Source organism: Oryctolagus cuniculus, chromosome 19 (genome assembly GCF_964237555.1).
Source record: "Oryctolagus cuniculus chromosome 19, mOryCun1.1, whole genome shotgun sequence".
NCBI classification, from domain to species: domain Eukaryota; kingdom Metazoa; phylum Chordata; class Mammalia; order Lagomorpha; family Leporidae; genus Oryctolagus; species Oryctolagus cuniculus.
In genome coordinates this window covers 43,215,802-43,235,472 of record NC_091450.1, presented here as the reverse complement: position 1 = coordinate 43,235,472, position 19,671 = coordinate 43,215,802, and the positions used below count along the sequence as shown (strand labels likewise).

Sequence of the window (19,671 nt, the reverse complement as noted above, 5' to 3'; positions counted from 1 at the left end):
CAGGGCATCCCAGGCCTGGCCCAAGGGTCCAGTGCTTGGGCTGTCCCAGGGGGCTTCATGTGGGTGGCACAGGGCTTGCTGGTGGGGTGAGCAAGGAGGGGCAGGGCTCTGGGCAATCTCCCCTCTGGTCTGTCTCCACTTCCCACGCCTGGGACCTTTCTCCTGGCGAGCACCCAGAGGTGGCTGTGCCACCCCTCAGGCTGGGTGTGCAGATCCACATCCACCAAAAAGTGGTCCCCACTGGCCCAGGAGCTGGGGAGGCTGCATTCAGCCTGGCTCTGCCTAAGCTGAGTCCCCTGGGCATGGTACTCACCCGCCTGGAACATCAGTCTAAAGTCAAGGGCTGGGATGAGCTAGAGGGAGTCTACCCCCCCCCCCAAGCAAGAGCTTAATCTCTCCTCCCCTGTCTCCCTCCCTCCCTCCCTGCATGTTGCTGGCCTGATGCAGCTTCGCCTCACCTGGGCTTACCTGGGAGCACCTTAGGTGTTGGAATCAGAAAGAGGGAGGTGGCCTCTTGGCACAAAGCTGTTTCTGTAAGCAGTGTTTAGGTCATGGAAGCTAAAACCAACCCCCCAAACAGCTGTGGTGCCACTGCTGGATTCCTCTCCCAAGCATAGAGCTTGCTTTTGTAAAATAAATAAATACATAAACTCCAGCTCATGTCATCCCCTGCCTCGCAGGGCATGCTGGTTGATGAGGCTTAATGTAGACTGTGGGAGAATTGCACTATAGCTTTCTGGGGAGGGGGGATTTGATTGGTTGATTTGGTTCGTGTGGAGGAGTCAAGTCTGAAGCCAGGAATTGGGCAGGGGGGTGTCAGCTCCAAAGAGGGGGTTTTAGGGAATGGGAGGGGCAGGGTAAGTCCTGAGCAGGAGATGAACAAGGATTATAGAAGGTCCTCTCTCTCTCTCTCTCTCTCTCTCTCTCTCTCTGTCTCTCTCTGTCTCTGGGACTCCCTCTTTGGAAGGGATGCTATTGATGAGAGGGGCATGGGTGTTCTTGCTGAACTGTTGTTGGCAGCAGCCAGCAAGCAGAACCCTTTCCAGGCCCTGGAGCAGAGCCCAAGGCTGCCCCTGGGGAAGGGGAAATAAACTCATGCAGGAGGGAGCGCAGGGGCTTTGGCTGGCTCAGGAGGAATGACTTACAGTGGGGCTGTCCAAGGCCCACCCCTTCTGCCCATGCTTGCAGGGCAAAGCATCCCCCTACCTTTGCCCTGGGAAGGGCCAGGGCTGGGGCTATGGCAGGGTCCCTGGGGAGCCCTCTTGTAGGCAGGGTGGTGCCTGGTGGGGGGGCCCTGGGAGGTTTGCTCCATTTTTTGCACCCCTCCTCTCCATGTCCCCCAAGACCTCCCCTGCTTTGTCTGAGTTCCTGCTGTGACAAGGGAAGGAGCTGGGAGCCCCCCAGTCCTGAGCTCTGTGTAGGAAGGTGTTGTGGGGACGGTGCTTGGGGGGGGGTGTGTGGCTGTGGGAGTATTGAACCAGGCCTCTGATCCTGTGCTGTGTTCTCTCTTTAAAGATGTAGCTATCTAGATATTTACTTATTTATAAGGCAGAGTGACAGGAAGAGAGAGGGAGATCTTCCCCAAATGCCGGCAACAGCTGGGGCTGAGCCAGGTCGAAGCTGGGAGCCAGGAACACCATTCGAGTCTCCCATTTGAGTGGCAGGGACTCCAGGTACCTGAACCATCACCTGCTGCCTCCCAGGGTGCACGTTAGCAGGATTGGGGGAGGAGCGGCCAGGACTGAACCAGGCACACTGGTGTGGGATGTTCCAGACAGCAGAACCATGAAACTGGAAGCCGGATGCAGTGGAACTCCTGAAGAGGTCCCGCAACCCCAAGTGGGGACTGTGCCAGATGCAGAGCCGAGCTCCGCGACCCAGAACCGAATCATGGCTAGAGGCTGGAGCTAGGCCAAGCTCTTGGGGGCTGGTGGAAGGCCTTAGAAGGCAGAGCTGAGCTGTTGGACTTCGTGGGAGCCACGGAACTGGAATTTGAGGAGGTGCCAGCTGTCTCAGGGCACATTCACAGCAGTAGCATCGACTGCCTTCCCTACACACACACACACACACACACACACACCCCGCCTCACCCCAGCTGCATGTGGGACCCCAGGCTCATGGAGGAGTGGTGATAGCCAGGACCCAGTGCACAGCCAAGAAGCAGCGTCCCAGGGCGCGGGTCTCAGGGCAGAGAGGGACCTGGACTCTTCTGGAGTTTGCTTTGGGACCCAGTTGTGGGGCGCATGCGGATACAGTTGAGGGGTAGGCACGGAGAGCATTTGAGGATCCACCTGGGGAGTGTCTGGGGGGCAGAAGCACCAAAATAGGGGAGCAGGGGATAGACCAGGGGTAGGAGCAGCCAGGACCCATGAAAGGGTGGAGCTCGCATGCCAACAGAGCCCTGGACAGCTGGAGCAGGCCAAGCGCAGACCAGGGCAGGGAGACAAGCTCAGTGGAGGCGGGGCAAGGTAAGGAGCCAGGGGGTGTGGTGAACCCTGGGGGCGGGGCCAATGAAAGGGGCGTGGTGAACCCTCCAGGACCTGGAGTAGGCGGAGGTGGAAGGACCCCCCGCGCGTGCCTGGCCTGTGTCTGGCCTGGAGCCTGGGCGGTGATGATGGCGTGCTTTGCGTCTGGGCAGAGGCGAGCCCCGTCTGCCTTGGTCTGCAGACTGTCCTGAAGCTGGTGACCCGGAGCGACCTGGGGAAAGAGCGCTGGTAAAGAGATAACGCATGGCGTGACCCTGCTGCTGCAGCACTTGGGCTCGCAGTGGATCCAGCGAGGGACCCCGGGATCAAAGGGATGCGGCTTCCCCGAGAGGACCAGCGGAGCCCCCGCGAGCTGGATATTGATCCCCTCATCACCAGGCAAGTGAGTCGGATGAGGGAGCGCCAAGGCCAGGCCCCTCTGTGCCGGGACACCCGGGCGTCCCTGAGGGCTCTAACGCTTCAGAACCCGCTTGCTCTTGCTTGGGGCCCTGCCCAGGGGAGCGACCCCTGAGCCTTGCTTAGGGGCTCCCGCTCCTTACCCAGACCCAAACTCCTGATTCCCTGCCTCAAACTTTCAGTCCCAGCCTCCCGACTCCTGGGACCCTTCCCCCTGTCACGGATCCTGCCCTCTTTGGGGGCCCAGACACCCTAATCTGAGCTGCTGACCTCCTCCTCCCCCTCTCTCATGGCCCTCGAAGACCCTCTGGGGCCCCCTGGCCACTGCACGCGTACAACAGGGGTTCCCGTACTCAGCGCCCTTACCCCTGGGCACTGACTGCCACCCCCGGGGCCCAGCAGGGAGCCGGTGGGAGTGAAGGTGCGGGAGCAGCGCCAGGATGCCCGGACCCGCCCGCTGCGTGCTCGCTCGCGCCCCCTGGGGGCATCTCTCGGCTCCCATTCCGCCCCTGCGGCGTTCCTGGCGGGGCTGGGTGCGCGGCTGACAGCGCTGCAGACCTCTGGTGCGTTCTCACCACCGACCACGGAGGCCGTGTCCGAGGCAGGCCTCTTGCAAAGAGACATGCTCCGAGCGGGACCATCAGTCAGGACTGCCGGCCCTACTGGCAGGAGGACAGGAGCCTGCACCTGCTGGCGGCAAAACCGGGAGGGGCGCGTGGACAATGCTCACTCTGGGCACACACCCCTCCTCCTTCCTGCAGGAGGGCGATTGCCCGTGCCGATATCTCAGCCTTGCCTCCTTGGCTCCGGGGGCGACGGCTCGCAGGTGCATAGCCAGCTGCTGTGGCACCTGCGGGCGCTAGGCCCCGCCTCGCCAGCTTCAACACCACGTCCCCGCGCTTTCCTGGTGCTGGTCCCATAATCAACCATGGCTGACTTCTGCCAAGCAGGCCAGGAGTGCCAGCCGAATCAGATCTGCTGCAGGCCGGCCTCTGAGGACCTCCTCTGGGAGGGGGGAGAAGCTGCTCTCTAGACCCGCCCCCTCCCGCGGAGCCCCAGCCAGCCCTGCCCCCTCGCAGGTGGCCCGGATGCCTGCCTTTACCCGGTGCCTATCCCCAGCCTTCCCCTCTCTCCTTACCCCGCTCTGCCTTCTGGCCTCAAGCACTTCCAAACGCCGGTGTCCATACCCTGGCTGGAGCCGCTGGACTCGGGGGAGCCCCTTGTGCTGTTATCCACCCTCCCCTTCCCTGCCCCTTAGCCAGCGGGGGCTTCTCCCTTCTAAGCCTTGGTGAGCAGAAGCTGGCAGAGGAGTGTGATGTCAGGCCCAGGCCTGGCGACTTCTGTGCCTCCCAGCTCAACACTGGCCTCCTCGCCACCCCCTCAGTCTCCCAGCCTCCCGATCCAAGTGCTCCCCTGGCTTTCTGTCCCTCCCATCCTCCTGCTCTCGGGACCCCTCAACAGTCTTCAGAGCCTTTTTTTTTTTTCCTCTCTACTCCCCTTGCCTGTGAGGTCCTCATCATTGGCCCAGGGTACAATATGGAGAAAGACCATGAAAGGGAATATATTTGTGATGCTCCCCCCGTGTGTGCCTCTGGTGATGCACTCTTTGGAGCCTGCCTCTCTCACTAGGGTTTCCTCCAGCTTGGCTCAGTGCTGCTGTAACTCAGGTTGCTGCCCCCTGCCCCTCCCCCCACCATCCCCTAACTCACCCGGGTGCTCTGGCTGGAGAATCTGGTACAGTTCAGGGTAGCTTCCCTTGCCTGGCACAAGGGCTGTCTCCTGGTTCCAACCAGGCTGCCTTCTATGCCACTGGAACTCCCACTGCCAGTATTTTTGGACACAGCTCCCTTCCTCTGGATCATTTATGCTTTTTGGACTTTGAAAGTCATCTATTTAAATGCAAGTAGTAACAGCTGCATTTGTGATGCTCTGGGTCCTATACTGGATCCGATCCACCAGAGGGAGGAAGCACAAAGAACCTGGTGATTTCCACTTCTAAGTAATCCACCCGAGCCGGGAGCCTCATGAGGACTAGAACCCAGGTAGCCCAAGGCCAGAGCGCATCCCAGAACCTCACTCTGTGTGTGATGGTGGTAGGAGGTGGGCAAAGGGGGCAGCTTTCTCAGCTGGCTGCTCTGTCTCCTGCCCCCCAGCTGGCCCACCATCCTGTTATTTGGACCATGGCTCTATGACAATAAAACGGACCTTCTGCCCACGCTCTGTGTCTGTCTCACCTCTTCTCGGTGGGGAGGGATGAGACATGCCCCCCCTTCCCCAGCAGCCTGTATCAGAGAGGATCTCTAAGCCCGGTGGCAATGGGGCTAATGACTTGCTGGGGGTGGGGGGTAGGGCGAGCGGCTGGCCGTTGTGCGCCCCCACCCCCACCCACAGCCCTGACAAACAGCGGCAGCTCGGAGCCCAGGAGGGCAGCAGCGCAGCAACTGAACCCGGGGCCTCGCTCCCCGCTCCCCGCCCCCCGACCTGCCACCCAAATTCTGAGTGTCTCCCAAGTTCACCCCCGCACCCCGGACCAGCCTCCCTGAGCCCCAGGATCCAGGCGTGCAGCTCTCAGCTCGGGGACCACGGTGCTTGCTGGTGGGCGACGCGCGGTTTGGAGGGGGGTAGCGGGGAGGAGGTAGAAGGAGCCTGGGCGCCGCCCCCCGGGAGCCGAGCTGGGAGCGGCGAAGGCTGCGATCCCGAAAAGTAACACGCGGGGGCGCCAGGACGTGTGCGGACGCAGGCGAGGCAGCGCAAGGTGGTTTTGGTCCGCGTGAGTGTGTCCACGGGCGTCTTTGTGTGTTTGCGTTTTTGTACATGTATGTGCGAGTCAGGGGGGTCGGAACAGCGTGTTTGGGGTACCCCGGAAACATCTACCCCAAGTGGCCTTCGGATGATGGTTGATTGTGTGCCTGGATGGGAGGTGGGCAAGTGATATGTACCCTGGTGGGTGCACGGTGCAGGCTCTGAGTCGCCGAAACCCCATGGTGGCAACTCGGAGGGGGGGGTTGGCCCCTTTCTTCCACTCCTTGTAAAGGGAACGAGAGCCCTCAGTGCCGAGCTCCACTGCCCTGGACACATCTGGGGGTGGGTGCCTCTGCCGAGCTGCGTGTGCCGCCACTATGCTTGTGTTGGTGGGTGTGTCTCAGTCCCGGGGTAACTCTGAGTGGCAGGTGCATGTGGCAGGTTGATGGAGGGGTCACTCTTGTGGAAGTACAGTTTCCTTCTTCCTGTTAGTTTGTGGGTAGCACCTTCATGGGACGTGTGTGTTCTTGCTCCATCTCTCCAGGAGCTGTCTCTCTCTTTGTGTCTCTCTCCATCTTTGTCTCTCTCTCCCTCTCTTGGTGACTCATCTCTGCGGTGATGCCCTCCCCCGGCTGGCTAGGTGTCCCTTCCCCCACTCAGGAGTGGGTGGGGGCCTGAGGGAATGGGACCCTGGGACAGAAAATCAGGGTGGGCACCCCAACTTGTCATTGCAGACCCTCCAGTGGCCCCCAGCCTCTCCTCAGTCCCCTTCCCAGAATTCCCCCCTCCCTGGGAGTGGGCAGGGGGTAGCATAATCATGTGTGTTCAGTGGGGCAATTTTCAGGGGGCCTCAGCACCTGCTTTCAGTTCAAAGTGGAGACCCCCAACCCCCTCAGAAAGTTCCCCCTCCCTGCCTGTCCCCCCCCAAGGCTGACGCAATGAAAGGCTGCAGAGGTGAGTCACCGGTTGGGGAGGGGAGGGGAAGAGGGGGACCGTGAGCTGCGGAAGCCCTGAGCCCCTGCCTCTTCCTCTCCCAGACCTTCTCAGGGAAAAGACCCAGTGCTCCGCCCCCTCCCCTCATTTTCCAAATCTTCAGCTTGGATCACTACTCTTGGGGACCCCGTCTTCTCGTGCTACCCTCCTGGAGGGTATGAGATAATCAGAAACAAAGACAAAGAGAGATGGAGTCACACAAGCAATTCAGAGCTAATACCAGGCATCCCCCCGGTCTCCATTTCAGTTCTCCCTTTTGCAGCATTCTCTCCATTCCTCTCTCTTCCCTGCCACCTCCCTCCTGTCTGATTCCAGGCACCTGTCGCATGTCTAGCTTTGTCCAGAAGCCCCAAGAGGCAGCAGGGTATAAAGGGCAGGGCTCATACTGAGAAAGGTGTGTGCACTGACCCAGGTAGGGAACTGGATGGAGAGAGGCAGAAACAGCCCAGAGCCCACACAGACAAGAGAGATGGAGACCCAGGTGGTGGAATCACCAAGCCTATTGTCTGTGGTGCCCCAGGTTTCCACCTTGCTCCCCCCTCCATCCCGGGAGGACAGCGGTTGGGGTGTTAGGGGGCAATGCCCTGAAAGCTAGGGGCAAGGACCAGCTGGTGGGGGCTGCAGGATGAGTAGCTGAGATTCCGAGGCTCTATTGCAAAGAGACCCAGACATGGAGGTGGGAAGGGGGGAGGGGCACATATATGTACCAGTAGGCATGGAAGGACTCAGAGACACACACAGGCATACACGTGTACACACACACATTATGTGTCACCAACCCAGGCAGAAACCAGTAGGTGCCCACTCAGAGACCGGAAGCTGCACAGGCATTCGGAAGAGATCAGAGCCCCCACACGGGCACCTGGAAACAGGCAAACATTTAGCCACACAAACTGGGCGAGAAGACCACTTATTTAATTTGGAAATCCTACCATGCCCACCCACTCCTGATCTGATTAAATACACAGCTAGCCCTCCCATTTCCTCCCTCCCTCTGCCATGTGTCTCATTCATCTTTGTATACAAGCACACATGCACACGCATGTACACACACACACACAGGTACCTGTGCACACACAAGCCACGATTTCTCTAGAGTACCCGCCTCCCCTCATCTCTCTCTTGGTCTCTTGTCCCCATCAGCCGCTCAGTCAGCCCCCCCCCCCGCCCCGCTCCCTCCCTCTCCCCCTTCCTTCTCCCTCGGATGACTTCCCCTCCCCCACTCCAGATGTCTGAGCCATCTCCCTCTGATTCATCCTCCTCCGAAAGGTAACGTGACCCCCTCCCCAACCCACTGCTCTCTGTAACCAGGCAGGGAAGATGGAGGGGAGGTGGGAAGAGGGATAGGGGTCCAAAGGGGCACGGGAGATCTTGGATAACTGTCGGGAGGGGTAAGGCACTGCCTTGGGGTCTCCTGCCCCTTCTCCTGCCTCGTTTCTTTGGAATCGCCACAGTCACCTTGGTTCTCAATGGTTTTTTTCTCTCTCTCTCCTTTAGCCTACTCCTTCTACCTGTTCCAGGTTCCTTCTTCCTTCCTTCCCCTGCCCCCAATCCCCTTTCTCTTTCCTCTCCACTCCTCCCCACCTCTTTCCCTGCAGAGCTGATGGGCTTTCTTCTGGGAAAGTCAAGCCATTGATGGAAGCGAGAAGCCACTGCTGGCTCTGGAGGGAAAGCACGTGAGTGTGTGTGTCTCAGAGAGAGAGAGAGAGAGAGAGAGAGAGAAGGGGGCTGACAATGGGGGTCAGTTCTTGGATGAGCTGAGGAGGGGGCGAGGACCGGCAGGGAAGGAATCTCAGAGCCCCCGACAAACAGCCCTGATCCTGGCGTCCAGCGTCTCAGGGGCGGGTGTCCTGCATGTGCCCATGAGCACCCTGTGTCCGCAGTTCTTGTGTGTCTGGTGTGTGTCATTGTCACTCCCCCCTTTCCCTGCCCACGCCCCCGCACTGCTCTCTGCCTGCACCGCAGCCCCCTCCAGCCTCCCTCCCCTTCATTCCTGCAGTGGCTGCTCCTTGCCACACTCCCCTCTCTCCCACCCCCTCCCCATTTCCGTCCCCCCCACCCCCGCCCACGGCTGGCCTCCCTTCACCGGACTCGGCTGGCTGATGGATTTTCTTTGCGCAATCTGTGCGTCATCGCCCCCACCCCCGGAACCTCTAGCTGTCCAAGCCCCCAGCCCCAACCTCTCTGGCAGGAGACACGGTCGAAGGGGTCTGGTGGCAAAGAGGGGCTATTTCTGACGTTGCACACTCCCCACACCATCTCGTTCCAATCTTCCCTTTGAGCGATGGAGGGAGCTGGGGTTGAGTCACCTCCCCCCCCCACCACCACCTGCACAACCCCCTCCCCACCTGGTCTGGTCTCGCCCTCCAAACGTCCTTTGAGGGGGGGAGCGGAGGGGAGGAAAGAAGCTGGAGGGGCAGGGGAAGATGTGGGAAGAAAAGGGGCACAGCCGGGACCCCGACACACGCGCCAGAGCCAGCGGACAGAAGGAGAGACACACCTTATTCTCCAGACACGCACCGGTCGTGAACAGACACGACACGACCCAGGGGTACAACACGTTCTCCATCTGTCCCCCTTCTCTTCCGACTCCGACCCTCTGCGATGGGATTGACCAAACTGCAAGGTCCACCCATCCGCCCCGGCCCAGGGCCCGCACCCCGCACCGCAGCTCCGCGGACAGCGCCCGCAGGCGCGCACAGTCGCGCCTCCTCTCCCAGGTTCACGCTGTCCTTGGGCGTGTTCCCCGTGGACGGCGCGAGCGCGGACTGCGCGCCCGGCCTCCTCCCCGGCATTCGCATCCTTATCCCCCCGCCCCAGTCTCGATCTCCTACTGGTGCCCAGTCAGACGCTGAGGGTGCCCCTTTTCCGTTCGGCTCAACGACGCGGAGTCGCGCGTCTGCAAGTGGCTGTGCGACCACCCTCCCGCCTCCCCGCGCCTCTCCAGCCACCCTCCATTCATATCTCATTCATTCATTCATCCTTTTCTCCTCGTCCCTCCTTCATTCATTCATAGCCCCCCGCCCCGCCCGCCTCGGCATTTCATTCATTCATTCATTCATTCATTCGTTTCCCGGAGCTCCGGCTGGCGCACGCCCCTCCAAGCCGAGGGCCCCCAGAGCGCAGGCGCAGGCCGGGAGCGGCGCGCACCCTCCAATCGCCGGGCGTCCTCCAGGCTCCAGACGCCCGCCCGCTTCCCCATGAATGAACATTGACGTCAATGGGGCGGGGCGCGCCCACGTGACCCCGCGCGCTCCCCTTTATAAGGCGGCGGAGGCGCGGGCGCTGTCCAGCGTGCTGAAGCCCGAGCGAGCAAGCTGCCCGGAGCCGCGCCAACTCTTCGGAGCCCTGCCCTCGGGACGCCAGCCCTCGACCGTCGCTCGCACCCCAGCCAGCGCTCGGAGCCCAGGCGGACGCGGCCTGATCCTCCCCTGTCCCCACCCCGCCCCAACCCTCTTCACCTCCCGCGTCGTGACACCAGCTGGTAAATACTGCGCCGTCCTTTCCGCAAGCCTCAGCAGCCGTGGGCGTTGAGAGGAGTCTCCTCCGTACGGGGGTGTCGCGAGCCTAGCGGGGAGCCCCTTGGAAAGGGTCCCCAGTGCGAGGGGGAGTCGCAGGCTTTCTCTTGCTGCCGAAGTCGCCCACGCGCCATCCGGGGAGTCCTGTGGGGAGGGAGCAGAGAATCCCCCCCCCAATCCTCGCTGCTTAGTACGTGGGCGCTGGCAGTGAGATCGCTCAGGAAAGGGGGTGAGCTAGGGTTGCGGGCGTCCTCTTCCCATTCGCACGACTCCAGAAACCGGCTCAGCAGCTTCCTCCTTTGCTCCTATACGTTCCTCTTCTGGGTAAGGTTAGGGGGAGATCAGGGAAACCCGGGATTTCCTGCTTAAAGGTGGGGGGAGGGAAGCGCAAATTAGCCGGGAACCCTTACATAAATCTCGTTCTCTGGTCCCTTCTGTTTTTCAGTTTCCGGCAGCCCCACGGTCATGACACCCATCAGGCTGCCGGCGTCCGCCCTCCTCTGCTTCTTTCTACTCATCAAGGGGTTAGGAGCAGCGCCTCCCGGGCGCCCTGAAGCGCAGCCGCCTCCCTTCAGCTCTGAGCATAAAGAGCCGGTAGCTGGGGACGCAGTGCCGGAGCCAAAGGATGGCAGCGTCCCGGAGGTCCGAGCCGCTCGCAATTCCGAGCCGCAGGACGAGGGAGAGCTTTTCCAGGGCGTGGATCCCCGGGCGCTGGCCGCGGTGCTGCTGCAGGCGCTCGACCGCCCCGCCTCGCCCCCGGCGCCAGGCGGTTCCCAGCAGGGGCCGGCGGACGAAGCGGCAGAAGCTCTGCTGACAGAGACCGTGCGCAGCCAGACCCACAGCCTCCCGGCGCCAGAGCCCCAGGCGCCCGCGACGCCGCCTCATCCTCAGACTCAGGAGAGCGGTCCGGAGGCGGGAGACCCCTCCGAGGAGTTGGAGGCGCTAGCGGCCCTGCTCCAGGAACTGCGAGATTTCAGCCCGAGTAGCGCCAAGCGCCAGCAAGAGACCGCGGCAGCAGAGACGGAAACCCGCACGCACACGCTGACCCGCGTCAATCTGGAGAGCCCCGGGCCTGAGCGCGTGTGGCGCGCCTCCTGGGGAGAGTTCCAGGCGCGCGTCCCGGAGCGCGCGCCCCTGCCACCCCCCGTCCCCTCGCAGTTCCAGGCGCGCGTGCCCGAGAGCGGGCCTCTTCCCGAAACCCACCAGTTCGGGGAAGGAGTGCCTCCCCCCCAAACACACCTAGGCGAGGCCCTGGCACCCCTAGCCAAGGCGTACCAAGGACTGGGCTCCCCTTTTCCCAAGGCGCACAGGCCGGAGGGCTCCCTTCTGAGCCGCTCCGAGGCGGGGGAGCGCCTCCTACAGCAAGGGCTGGCGCAGGTGGAGGCCGGGCGGCGGCAGGCGGAGGCCACGCGGCAGGCGGCGGCGCAGGAGGAGCGGCTGGCCGACCTGGCCTCTGACCTGCTGCTCCAGTATTTGCTGCAGGGCGGGGCCCGGCAGCGCGGCCTGGGGAGTCGGGGGCTGCAGGAGACGCAGGAGGAGCGAGAGAGCGAGAGGGAGGAGGCGGAGGCGGAGCAGGAGCGACGCGGCGGGGAGGAGAGGGTGGGGGAAGAAGACGAGGAGGCGGCGGAGGCGGAGGCGGAGGCGGAGGAGGCGGAGAGGGCGCGGCAGAACGCGCTCCTGTTCGCCGAGGAGGAGGAGGACGGGGAAGCCGGAGCGGAGGACAAGCGCTCCCAGGAGGAGACGCCGGGCCACCGGCGCAAGGAGGCCGAGGGGGCCGAGGAGGGCGGGGAGGAGGAGGACGACGACGAGGAGATGGACCCGCAGACGATCGACAGCCTCATCGAGCTGTCCACCAAACTGCACCTGCCGGCCGACGACGTGGTCAGCATCATCGAGGAGGTGGAGGAGAAGCGGAAGCGGAAGAAGAACGCCCCTCCCGAGCCCGTGCCGGGTCCCCGGGTCGCCGCCGCCGCCGCCGCCGCCGCCGCGCCCGCGCGCTCCCCGCAGCCCCCGCCCCCCGCCCCCGCCCCCGCTCGAGACGAGCTGCCGGACTGGAACGAGGTGCTCCCGCCCTGGGATCGGGAGGAGGACGAGGTGTTCCCCCCCGGGCCCTACCACCCCTTCCCCAACTACATCCGGCCGCGGACGCTGCAGCCGCCCCGCCGCCGCCACTACCACCATGCCCTGCCGCCCTCGCGGCACTCCGCGGGCCTGGAGGCCCAGGCGCGGCGCGCGCAAGGGGCGGCGGAGGCCGAGGAGCGCCGGCTGCAGGAGCAGGAAGAGCTGGAGAATTACATCGAGCACGTGCTGCTCCGGCGCCCGTGACCCGCCCCGCCCCGCCCCCCTCCGTGTCGCCCGCCCCCGGGGTTTGCATGCGCCCCGCCCCGCCCCGTCCCGCGCCGGGACCTGGCGGGCCTGGCCTCCGCCTGGGTCCCAGGCCCCACCTCCCCGAACTCGCTCGCGGGTGATCCGGGGCCAGCCCCGTTGGGCAGGTGATGTGTGCGGGTCCCTGCCCCCGCGCGGGACCCCGTTTCGGGATGCCCCCATCCGAAATCGGAAAAAGCGGTTCCAGTTAATTGTGTGAGAAAAAAAGTGTCTTGTCTCCTGCCCATCGGGCCTCCCGGAGCCCACCTCCTCAACCCTCTCCTCTCCCCTCTCTGTTGTAAATACCCCTCACGGAGGAAATAGTTTTGCTAAGAAATAAAAGTGACTATTTTATTAGGACTTTGTTTTCCGTTATTCACCCGTCCCCTTGGGCCTGCGTGGTCCTTTCCAAGGGGCGGTGAGGGACGCGCCAGCCACAAGGCCCGGATTCTAAGGAGGGCTGTGTGAAGGTAGAACATGGCGCAGGAAACCCTACACTCCACTTGCAGGTTGGGGGTGGTGGTGAAGTCCCAGGCTCGGGTAGGGAGATGCGGAGTGGACCCAAGCTTCTGGAATAACCTAGCACCTTCTAGTTAAAAGCAGTGGGTGCTTAGGAGATGCTGCTGGGTGGCTCCCCCAGCCCCTGTTCCAGCTCCCTGAGTCACTGCCGGGATTCCTTGGTCCCTAGGGATCTCACAGGACTGGAGGGAGCAGGCGACAGCAGTCACAGTGACACCTGGCTTTAGCCACCAGGCCCTTTTCTAAGCAGAAGGGAGTTCCCAATTCTCTCCGGAAATAAAATTAAACCCCAGGAATAAAATCTTAAGAGGCAGGGACCCACGTCCCCTGGGTGCCTGAGCAGCGTGGGGGTCGGCGGCCTTGAGTGTGCAGGTAGGTGTCAGGTAAGACTCAAGACATAGAGTTAAATCTGCATTTCAGATGAACAACGGATACTTGGTTAGCCTGCGCGTGTCCTGAACACTGCGTGGGACACACTTGTAAAAAATTCTCCTTGGTTTGAAACTCAGCTGTAACCTGACGGCCTCCATCCTTTTTTCTTCTCTGTGTGGCAACCCCAACTCCAGGGACGGGTTAAGGCCAGAGTTCCCTGCACTCACGCACCCTCACCCCCACCCCCTGCCTCCCTCACAGAGCAGGCCCAAGGCAGACAAAGTCCACAAATGTTTTTCCTTTTATTTCAGAAGAAATGGAAGAAAGGCAGGTGCTCCCTGCTCCTCCCCGGCTCCTGCCTCCCCCAGAACAGGGCAGTGCAGGAGGGACAGGGCCCGTGGCCCAGACGGCCCGTCCTCTCCCCACCCTTGCTTCCCTCAAAGTGGCAAGGCTAGAAAAAAATTAACTTTGTTCTTCCTCCACTGGCACTGGACGGAGGCCCCAGTACCGCCGGGGAGGAAGCAGGGGGCAAGTGAGGGAAAAGGCCCCCCCCTCCCAGGCAGAGAAACTGCCCTAGCTGGCTAGGGGGAGGGGTGGAGGTAGGTTGTGGGGCACAGGGGGAGCCGAGAGCCCTGAAAACCTTTTCCCTGGAACCTGGCGTGTTTATATATTTACAGTAGGGGAGGATGGGGGGAGGAAGTCCGGGGCAGGCGTGAGGAGCTACACAGCACCCCTGTCTTGGTCAGGCAGCCCTGTCCCCTCGCTCCTGAAGCCTTGGGTGGAGGGAGAGGAAGCGGGAGGCCAGGGGTGGTGAGAGGGAATGTTGAAGGGCCCACCCACGGCGTGGACAGCAGGGAGGCGGGGGAGAGGCAGCCGGTGCGTGCTCCTCCCCTACCCCCGTAGCCCCTCTGGGTGAGGCGGGGGAGAGGCAGCCAGTGTGAGCTCCTCCCCCACCCCCGTGGCCCCGTCTCCAGGGCCAGGCTGGGGCTATGCCAGGCCCATCTCCTCCAGCACGCTGCGCGGCGACTCGTCCTCCTGAGACAGACAAGGTGGGTAAGGCAGCCGCAGTCAGGAGCCCGGATCCGAGTGGGGGAGGCACAGCGATGCAGGGGTGGGGACGGGGAGAAGAACCAAGATGAGCTTGGCCCAGAACAGCCCGGGGGCCTCCCAGGACCACCTGCGGCCCTGCCAGGGCGCGAGGGAGACTTGAGTCCACCTCCACCTGGAGAATCCAGAGCTGGGAGCCGGGTGGGCAGGGGGCGTGGCCTCAACATCAGAGGGGCTGGAGGAAAGGACCCCTGCTTGGGGCGGGGGGGCTGCAGAGGGTTGGGAAGAGGCGGCAGAGGCCGGGCCCAGGTCCCTGGGGGAAGGTGAAGCAGATGAGTCACCAGGGTCGGAGCAGGGCCCCATGGTGGGTGTGAGGGTGAGCGAGTGTGTGCTGCCAGGTTCAAGTTCTGCTCTTCCCCCCCGCCCCCACCGCTCCCCCTCCTCAGAGCCAGCTCAGGCCTTGCTTGTCACTGCGGATTCCGGTGACTCATCCCCTGCACCAAGGCTCAGCAGTGGCCCAGCAGAGAGGGGGCAGGCAGTAATGGGCTGAGGGCGGGGGCGCCGGCCAGCGGGGAGAACCAACATCCAGGCACCCTTCTCAGTAGCCCCCAAGGGCCCACGGCCCTTGGCTCCCCGGAAGCAGTGTCTCTGGGGCGTGTGTGTGTTTGAAATCAGGAAGAGGAAAGACTGATCCACCATGTGCCCTTTCAACTCTGAGGACAAGTGTGGGGCAAAGGCCTTTGGGCTGGGACCAGACACCCTGGGGCTTGGGGGGACAGAGCCCACCACGGGGCAGGGGGTGGGCACAGGTAGGCAGTTGGCCAGGCCTCCTCCCAGGGGTCAGGGCTGCAGGCCAAGCTGGTTCACTGGGCATGGCGGAAGCCAGACACTACAGGGTGGTGGTGGGCAGGAGCCAAGGGAGGGCGGGCCCCTCCGCCGTGGGACTGTCCCTCCGCCTCACCCGTACCTCCTGCAGCAGGTCAGCCTGCTCAATAGCCTTCAGCACGCTCTTCTTTGAAGTGTCCTGGACATCTCCTCCCATCAGAAACTCGTCCAAGATGAAGTAGGCTTTCTCGAAGTTGAAGATGATGTCCAGTTCGCACACCTGGGAATGGGGCCGAGGTCGGGCTGAGCGGGACGGGCTGGCACCACCTGCCCGGCACCCCAGACGCAGACACCACCCCCAGACCCTCCTCCAGGAAAACAGGTGCGAGGGAGGCAAGTTCAGGGTTGCTTCCTTCAAGGATTAACTCATCTTTGGGGGCGCAAGACACTCGGCAGGTGACACCAGGCCTCGGTCCAACCCTGCAGGTGTAATTCTCCCCCCAGAGATTTTGGATCTCAGTAAGGGATCTGCCCTCCTCACACTGATGAGGAAGGGGGCATGCACCCCACATCTGGTAACCCCCGTGATGGTTCACACGGGAGCCAGGTCCTTTCCACTTCCCCACCACTTGTGAACCCCAAGTCTCTTTTCTTAGCAAGGAGACTTGTTCTACACTGACGTGACTATGTGTCCCTCCGGAGTGAAGCTGGTATTTTCTGGAATGTTGACCGTCTGGTCCCCAAGCCTGGTCCCCATTCTCGCAGTAGATACACCCCACCCCCACCCCCAGGTTTCTCACGGCCACTCTCCCCAGCCTGGGTTTTTCCAGGTCTCACGGGCTCCTAACTCCCAGGCCTTATACTCGCTTTGGCTTTTTCTTCCCCTCCCCTTGCCTCTTCCTGCCCGGTCATGAAACATTTGTCCTCATCTACGCCTGGCTGCAGTTCCTGCTGCCCTTCTGGCAAAATCCGTCACACTGTTCCCACCAGAGGCTGGGCCAGCCTCCCTCCCCAGGCACGGCGTGGCGGGCCAGGAGCAGACTGTGGACCATGGGGTAGAAGACGCACATTGCAGCCGGGCAGAGCTGCAGCAGCTGGACGTCTCAGCTGAAAACAGGGAGCCCAACACCTACGTAGGGGACAGGCTGGGGAGCAGGCGGGAGAGCTTGAAAAGCACTTTGTAAATGGTGAGATGGGACACAGATGGCGGGGTCATTGCTACTCCCCATCAAAGATCTGAGCTGCCTGCCAATGCCCAGGCTAACCCTCCCCCCCGAACCTCTGGGGGCTGGGATGGGGGCACTGCTATTTTTAAAACCTCTTCCGTGCAAAGCCAAGGACGAGATCCGCTGATAAAATCGGAACCTGGTCGCCGTCCTTGGGTGAGAAGTCCGAGCGAGCAGCGCCATCCGTGACCGAGCGCCAGATCCGCAACCCCCTCTCTCCCCCCACTCCTGGCTTGAGGGCTGATTAAGGGACGGCTAATAGGCTTACAGCTTAAAAAGGGGGATTAATTACCGCTCTTACTGCTTCCAGCTTGACCTCTGCCCTGAGACTTCTGGGGCAGAGACTAGGAGGGCCTCAAGGGAGAGCAGAAAGAGGGGACCACTGGGCATGGAAGCTGGCATTGGTGGGCCAGGGGGAGACTTACGCTGCCGAAGTATTTGTCCAGGAGCTCCACGTACCGGTGGATCAGCTCCAGCGTGATGAGCTCATTGTCTTGGCCCTCGATGGCGCAGCAGAAGTAGAGGCTGGCGTATCTGAGGGAGGGCACAGCAGGCTTGGCTGGCAGCTGGCTTCAGCACCCACGCATCCGGGGCGACCAGCCCAGGGTCTCTGCTCTGGCTGACCACGGGGCTGGAGACCCCAGGGCAAAGGGTAACTAAGGGCTTCTCAGTAACCAGCAAAGACACGTGCTCGTTTCCTTCTTGCCCTCTGACCCGCTCAGACTGACTCAGCAAAAACCTGAGCCAACTAATTACCTGCTCTGAGGAGGAGGAGGAGGAGGAAGGGGAAGAGGAGGAGGAGGCAGAAATCGTGTGTGAGCGCGTGCACACTGCACAGCGTGAGGCAGGGCCTCTGGGACTAGAAGCCAGGTGCGTTCCAGAAAGGTGGGGTCTACAGCAAGCGACAGAGGGATGGGCATGGGGCAGGTGTCTGGCTTGAGCAAAACCATGTAGAGGGGCCGGCGCCGCGGCTCACTAGGCTAATCCTCCGCCTTGCGGCGCCGGCACACCGGGTTCTAGTCTAGGTCGGGGAGCCGGATTCTGTCCTGGTTGCCCCTCTTCCAGGCCAGCTCTCTGCTGTGGCCAGGGAGTGCAGTGGAGGATGGCCCAAGTGCTTGGGCCCATGCGTCATTGTCACCCACAGGTCCTTAGCTCCCAGCCTTCCCTCACCACTTATGTCTCAGCATCTGAGCCCAGCAGAACCCAGGTATGGCCGGCTGCAGGTGCAGGTGCAGGTGCGTGTGCGTGTGTGTGGGAGGGGTCACCTCTTGTAGACGACTTTGAGGTCTCGCCACTCCAGGAAGCTGCACATCTTGGGCTTGCGGGCCAGAACCACCTGCATGAGCTCCCGCACCATCTTCTTCCTCTCCTTGTCGGACGTGGCCAGGTACCACTTCTGCAGGCGCAGCTTTCCCTGCCGGCTGAACAGCAGCATGAACCGCATCTGGGGGTGGGGAGGGAGAAGCGGAGCCGACCGTCAGGGAGCCCTGCCCTTTTTCTACTCAGCCCCTTGCTGTCGACTGGGGTGCTCCCATCAGCAGACGGCCTGTGTCTGTCGCTCGGGTCAAATCCCGGCTCTACCGGTCGGGCATGGCCTTGGCAAATTACTTTCTGCCGCCAGGTCTCAGTTTCCCTAACTGTAAGGACATCCTTACGGAGTTGTTAGGAGGGATCAAAGGAGCTGATGACGGTGGTTGGCACAAGGCAGGCGCTGTAGCACATTACGTATTCGCACTGTTATTCCCCGGCCTCCTCTTCCTAACCCTGTTACCCAGAGTGAAATGCACACTACAGTGACTAGGGCAGCACACAGCTGACAGCACAGGGATACCCTCTTCCACACTGCCCTGGGCAGAAGCTGGGTGTTTTGTGCCTCCAGAGGCTACCTCAATCTTCCATCCTTTGCCTACTGATGTCCCAAGCTTGCCCTGCCCCCCAGGGCCAGCCCCGTGCCCAGCGCAGTACCCCCAACAGCCCACCTGATGTTGGCACGCTCAGCCAACTCTCTGCAGCCATCCAGCATTCCTGCTATGCTCCTCTTAACTTTTCTTTCCTTTCCCAGTGGGTGCTTCTGACAGCCCACGCCTCCCCAGACACCCGGAGCCCATTCCAGTTAGGAGCTGCACACCCAGGGTGGCTCCCCTAGGAAACGTGTGTGGACCCAGAGAAAGCTGGGTAGTGAGAAGTGCATCCCCAGCTGCCCAGCTGGGAGTCCAGAGCCACATCCTGGAGTCTTCCCATGGACGCTACCAGAGCTGGAACCCCTGGGTGTGTGCAGTAGTAGTAGCTTAAGGGGCAAGAATCAGGGTTCGAGAGAACTGGATTATTTGGGGGGAGGGGGAGCAGGGACAGGGGATCCGTGTGGGGCTAAGATAAGCAGGTGGCGGCGAAGGAGCAGGAAGACGGAAGGCCTGGGTGCCGGAAAGAGAGTGGGACGGGGGCGGGCTGGACAGCGAGGAGCACCAGATCTGGGGAGCCCAGAACCCGGGTCCCCGGGAGCAAAACCTGGAGCCCACTCCACCTCCCCACCTCGGCCCGGCCTCCCCGCAAGCATGGCCAAGAACCGGGGCAGGACGGGCACTCCCGGACCCGGAAACTACTCCCTCGCACACCGCGCGCGCCCCGCGGCCCCCGCGCAGGTGCGGGCCGCCCCGGAGTAAGGGTCTCGGTGACCCCGCTCCCTCCCTCGCGGACACGGCCGCCCGCGCCCCTCTCTCCCTCGCCCGGCTTCCCTGCGGCCGAGGTCGGGACCCCTTGCCCGGAGACCCGAGAGCGCCTCCCGGCTCCCGACCGTCCCGCCGCCCTCTAGTCAGCCTCCTCCCGTCCCACACAGGCGCCCCCTCCCCGCGTCGCTCCCTCCCGAGTGCCATTTCCAGCTCTGGCTTCCGAGGCCGGCTCGCCCACTCGCCCAGCTAAGGGAGGCCCTCTGAGGACCAGAGGGAAGAAAAAGCGGCTCACTCCGAGGGCGGCCCCCGAGGACCCCCGCAGGTGCAGCCCACGCTCCTCGGCTCCCCCTCCCCTCGCTCTTCGCACAGCCTACCATCCTGCAGCCTCCGGCTCGGCGCGTCCCTCTTCGGCCACCGTAGGCGCCAGCTCCACTCCCTTTCTTATCCTCTCGCCTTCTTCCCTCCCTCTCGGCTGAAGCCCCGCCCCGTCCCGCCCAGGCCCGGAGTGCCACCGCGC

General features: G+C 62.6%; 3 protein-coding genes across 5 annotated transcripts; 2 read left to right on the top strand and 1 right to left on the bottom strand.

Moving 5' to 3' along the window:
* Positions 1–1,472: 1,472 nt before the first annotated feature.
* On the top strand, positions 1,473–5,089 carry NAT16 (N-acetyltransferase 16 (putative)). The gene is given in 8 exon segments (XM_070063909.1): positions 1,473–1,893; positions 1,938–2,128; positions 2,710–2,777; positions 2,780–2,864; positions 3,285–3,505; positions 3,508–3,582; positions 3,585–3,688; positions 3,691–5,089. Coding segments are annotated over 8 exon segments (966 nt in total). The 5' UTR covers positions 1,473–1,785; the 3' UTR covers positions 3,805–5,089.
* A 3,048-nt stretch (positions 5,090–8,137) lies between these two features.
* Positions 8,138–12,853, top strand: VGF (VGF nerve growth factor inducible). 3 transcript variants are annotated; one of them, XM_070064470.1, is made up of 3 exons: positions 8,138–8,293; positions 9,885–10,101; positions 10,581–12,853. In XM_070064470.1, exon 3 carries the CDS (start codon positions 10,601–10,603, stop codon positions 12,458–12,460), a length of 1,860 nt encoding a protein of 619 aa, XP_069920571.1. In that variant the 5' UTR covers positions 8,138–8,293; positions 9,885–10,101; positions 10,581–10,600; the 3' UTR covers positions 12,461–12,853. The 3 variants fall into 3 exon arrangements, with proteins under 3 accessions (XP_069920571.1, XP_051693966.2, XP_051693967.2); XM_051838006.2 differs by lacking the exon at positions 8,138–8,293 and having other exon boundaries at positions 9,822–10,101; XM_051838007.2 differs by lacking the exons at positions 8,138–8,293; positions 9,885–10,101 and adding an exon at positions 10,157–10,459.
* An 820-nt stretch (positions 12,854–13,673) lies between these two features.
* AP1S1 (adaptor related protein complex 1 subunit sigma 1) lies at positions 13,674–19,656 on the bottom strand. Its single transcript, XM_002722817.5, has 5 exons — positions 19,529–19,656; positions 17,754–17,932; positions 16,914–17,022; positions 15,405–15,542; positions 13,674–14,425 (listed from the first exon to the last, which is right to left on the bottom strand). The coding sequence occupies exons 1-5, from the start codon at positions 19,529–19,531 to the stop codon at positions 14,378–14,380; spliced, it is 477 nt and encodes a 158-aa protein (XP_002722863.2). The 5' UTR covers positions 19,532–19,656; the 3' UTR covers positions 13,674–14,377.
* Between the last annotated feature and the right edge of the window lie 15 nt (positions 19,657–19,671).